Source organism: Gossypium arboreum, chromosome 9 (genome assembly GCF_025698485.1).
Source record: "Gossypium arboreum isolate Shixiya-1 chromosome 9, ASM2569848v2, whole genome shotgun sequence".
Classification (NCBI taxonomy): domain Eukaryota; kingdom Viridiplantae; phylum Streptophyta; class Magnoliopsida; order Malvales; family Malvaceae; genus Gossypium; species Gossypium arboreum.
This window is the reverse complement of record NC_069078.1, coordinates 64,741,059-64,746,068: the sequence shown is the minus strand read 5'-3', so window position 1 is coordinate 64,746,068 and position 5,010 is coordinate 64,741,059. Positions and strand designations below refer to the sequence as shown.

The window sequence follows — 5,010 nt, the reverse complement described above, 5'->3', positions numbered from 1 at the left end:
AATTAAAATTTAAAATATGTATATTTCAATTAGTTCTATTATTTTTTTTATGTTGATGAATGATAAGGATAAAATGTCATGTAGAGTTATTTTAAAAATAATTAATTTTTAACTAAAACATAAATCGAAATAAAAGTTGAGATAATAAAATGTAAAAAGTAAAGCTACATAGAAAAAGTAAATTAAAATTTTATAATGACTTTTTTAACATCAAATTCCGGGGTTCAGATGATTTTGTAGCTTCTACGCATACAGTAGAGTGCATTGAAAACATGGTTAACTAAAACACTATAACGGCTCTCTCAAATGTTATGACTTTATTTTTAACACTAGCTCAAATTATTTGAATAGACATTGTATTTTCCAAGTGCTATATTAAATGAAGCCATTTAATCCAACAGCAAAATTACTTTAGCATTTCACAAATCTCTTCAGCCAAATTACAACTGATACACAAACTTAAAACCAATATCAAGTAGCAAAAATCTTAAAAACAACTCGATTGATCTTGTTTACCTGGCTATTCCTATGCCCCAATATTTTGAGACTTGTTAAGGATAACACCTTCATATTTGACTTGGAACCACTTCATGGAATCCTCCTTGGTGACTCGGTGCTGAATACCGACACGTGACTTGCACCTGCGACGACGACCCACACGGTACCCAGCTCGTTCGAGAACAACATAGAAGTCCATACCATAGATACCAGTTGAAGGGTCATACCTAAAAAGCAAACACAATTTGTAATTTATACCTCTATTAGACATCCCTCTCAACTATGTTGCTCGGACTCTTCATTTTGTTTGATGCATCCGTGTTTTGATACAAAGTAGGACACGGATATGGATAGAGTAACCTCCATAGACCCTCTAAATACATGAACATACCCAAATCCAATACATAAACACAAGTCCAAGTATCATAGAACCACAACAAGTGCCAAGTGTAACAACTCGATGATTGCATTTACTTTTTTCTATCTTATAGCATCATCCTAAAGGAAGATTAATTGGGGAAACATCTCCATTCTTAAATCCTAATATCAATTCCAATCCCAGGCTTGTATTAAAACACATTGCGGGGTATAAACAAGTGCATTTCATTCAAGTAATTATCTAATCACAATGCACAAATTCTCAATGAATATCAATGACTTAAACCAAATAAAAGGTCCCAAACTTGGTCTATTATGTTCATTAACATCATAAAAAAACATCAATTACATCCTAATAACAATTTCAACTCCAGAGTTGTCTAAAGAAGCTTTGCAGGATATGAAAACACAAGTGCATTTCCATTCAAGTAAATTGCTGTGTTGTAGTCACAAAGTTCAAATGAAAACCAATGACTTGAACCCATAAAAAATTCAACTTAGTCTATTGTATTCGTTAACATCAACATAAAAACATCAATTACTTCCTAATAACAATTCCATCCCCAAAGTTCAATTAAAAAGCATTGCAGGAAACACAAATGCAAATGCATTTCCATTCAAGTAATAATAGTGTTTTAATCACAAAGCTCCAAATGAAAAATCAATTACTTAAACCCATTATAGATTACAAACTTAGTCCATATGCTCATTAACATAAACATTAAAAAAACATAAAATAAAATACTTACTTGATACCAAGATCAATGTGCTCTTGGATACCGAATCCAAAGCAGCCAGTATCACTGAAGTTCCTCCTCAAAAGCTCATATTCCTTAACCTTCAAACCACTCTCAAGAAGCTGCATAGCTTTCTCCCCCCTCACAGTCACATAACAAGCAATCTTCTCATTACGCCGAATTCCAAAAGATCTCACAGTGTATCTAGCTGATAAAATCAAACCCAATTTTCATTTTGATTATCAACAAAAATAATATTAAAAAACAGCATTGGTTTCAAGAAGTTTTTACCCTTGGAGAAGACTGGGGTTTGACCACTGAGCTGTTCCAAGACCTAGAAAGAGCAAAAATGAATCAACAAAGGCTGAATTTAAAAGATCTTGAGGGGTGAAAATAAATGGGTTTTTCTTCTTCTATGTGTAGGTCACCTTGGCCGCACGTGTAAGACGATCGCCGCTCTCACCGACGGAGATGTTGAGGACAAGTTTCTGGACTTTGATCTCCCTCATTGGGTTCGAAAGCTTCTTCTCTGATGCCTTTCATAATTTAAAAAAAAAAGTTACTGAAGCATGAATTAACGTAAGAGAAATGACGTTTGAATGAAGAGATTAGATTGAAAAAGAGAGAATGAGAGCTACCATGGCGAAGTGGAAGGGATTGAGAGCAGCGGTGGCAGAGTTACGAAAATGGCAGCTGCGTTTTAGATGCGAGTTTAAAAGAGACGAATTTAGGGCTTTCTAGGGTTTTATCTCAGGTCCGATTTTACAACTTTGTCCTTTATTTTTTAAATAAAAAGGTTAATTTCACCAAAGGCCTTGTGACTTGGATTTTAAATTGATGACAAATTTCGTAATATTCTAATTAAATATACCTTTGATAAATTGAAATTTTAGGCGCTGAATTTATATTAGAAAATTTCGTAATATAAATATGTTGCTTGATAAAGGTAATTATTGATTTTAAAAGATTAATTATTTTAATTTTAATTTTATTAATATAATATTTTATATTATTTTAAATAATTTTAGATGAAAAATAAATATGGTAATTTAATATCTCATTTTTAATAAAATAATATTTTATTTTATTTTTAATAAAATAAAATCAACTTAATATTTTCGGTAAGTAGCTACTACACATATTTAAACTATTAATGTTAAAAATTTCATTTTCAATGAAATTAAAATTTTAAAATTTTCAATGATTTATCAAACACACCTTAAGTTATTAAAGTATCGATATCGTACTATTCAAATATTTCTATTTACCTAGCTATTAGCGTGGATATTAAAAATCAATTCTATTTTGACATGAAACATATTTAAAATGAAGTAGTACCCACTGGTCGCTACATTGATAGTTTAAATCTAACATGATGCTAGAAAAAAAACTTTTTATAATTTTATTTGATATTATTTTTTTCTAACCTGTTCAATTTAAATTGTCCATGGGATTAGTACGCACGTGTTTACAATTTGACTCGTATGTTTTAAATATATTGGGCATTATATCTAAATTAACATTTAACACATAATTGAAAAATTGGTTAAAGGAAAGATATGATTGATATAATATTGATATTTTAAAAATACAATTAGCATGTTTCGAAAGTTTAAAAATCAATTTAAAATTTAAGTAATAATCTAAAAGCATTTAGTGCAATTAATCCTAAATCTAACAATATCAATGTTTAATTAATGCAAAAATAAACAAATAGAGAATAATCATGAAACTTGCATCTCAAAAATCTTTTGCAGTAGTTCTCATGGAGGAAGAAAGCTATCCAGCCATCAAATATTCAAGTGAAAGCTTGTAAATAAATAAAAGTCTATTATATTTTTCCTGGTTTTGGTTTTGTTGTTGTTATTGTTGTGCTCTGGCATAAATACAAGACTTATCCAAGTAAGTGCGTCGATATATCAATTGAAAACCATTATCGAAAGAGTTTGTCAAGATGGAACAATGTGACTATGAATAATACCATATTGAACTGATGATGATGAGAAAGGTGACCTATCTAAGACTTACCTTCCATACATTATGGATGTGGTGGGGTTCTCTTGGGGACATTTGGCAATGCCAATTGGTTAAATGGAATTCGTCATCAAAGCATCTAACAGTGGCAGAATTAGAATGCGGTTATTAACAATTAATCAATGTGATATATCTTTGGTGAGTTTCTGAATCTGTTAATGTCATGATTATCACTAATTTATCTCTTGTAACACTCCTATACCTGACCCATTCACCGATCCAAGCACCGAAATGTTATATTCATTGCCGAAGTACCTTCAAAGAAATCTAGTTCAAATACTCTTCCTAATCAAATTAATAGAACAATTTGCAATTAATATTAAATTTCTAATTTCATTCCAAGCTTTAATCGAGATTTCTTTAGCTCTTTCAATAGTTTATAAGTCATTTAGGACTTATTTGCAAACTTTTTAAACTTATAGCAATTTCTTAGCATCACACTCTTTTACTATTTTTCCTCCTACTCTCCGTTCTACTTCCTTTATGTACATATGTTTATATGTATATTTTTACTTTTGATTTGAGTATAGTATGCTTATGTATAACATTAATTAAAATTTCTCTCATTTCATAGATATTCTTATAAAGGTTGTCCATTTGAGTGGTAATCACTAAATTATTTATATCTCAGTTGATGGAATTTGAAATTAAGATATGTTTTTTTTAAACTAGACTCAATGAAGTTTTTACTATAAAAATTTTAGAATTTCTACTTAAGCCAATAAATACAGTTTTTTTTCTTTCAAATCTTCCCCAGTTCTACATCTAGTCAACTTTGATCATTCTTTACTAAAAGTGAATTATCTAATAGCACAAGTTTTGTATTAGGATGCCATTTGTTTTCCTTGAAAATAAACTCACTAAACTTTTATTCATATAAATTTCATCTCCTAAACATTTTTGTAAAGTTTACTATAATTATTCACATTTAGAATAGGAAAACCAAAAATCATTCTGACCTTGTCTCACAAAAATCCATATATCTCATAATTTGCAATTTTATTATTTACACTTTTTCTTTTATGAAAAATTAGACTCATTAAGTTTTAATTCCATATTTAATTCAACCTCTAAATCAATCTATACAATTTTTCATGAATTTTCAAAGTTGGACTAATGTTTCTATCCAAACTATTTTGATGAATATGTTTACTTAAAGTATCTATGCTTCGCTTAAAGTATTAACGTATTTGTACGTTGCTTAAAGTATTGACACTTTTCTCAAAGTATTGATACCTTTATTATAGTGTCAATACCTTTATCTTGGTATCGATATTGTTTTGCAGTTAGATGTTTTGAGAATTTAAAAAGAATTCAATTTGGTTTATTTAATCTTAAACCCATTTTATTTTAGTAAATTTTA

General features: G+C 29.3%; 1 protein-coding gene across 1 annotated transcript; it reads right to left on the bottom strand.

The window, feature by feature from the left end:
• Positions 1-298: 298 nt before the first annotated feature.
• LOC108457909 (60S ribosomal protein L11-like) lies at positions 299-2,395 on the bottom strand. Its single transcript, XM_017757116.2, has 5 exons — positions 2,252-2,395; positions 2,042-2,149; positions 1,905-1,947; positions 1,626-1,821; positions 299-725 (listed from the first exon to the last, which is right to left on the bottom strand). Exons 1-5 carry the CDS (start codon positions 2,252-2,254, stop codon positions 527-529), a joined length of 549 nt encoding a protein of 182 aa, XP_017612605.1. The 5' UTR covers positions 2,255-2,395; the 3' UTR covers positions 299-526.
• Positions 2,396-5,010: the final 2,615 nt, after the last annotated feature.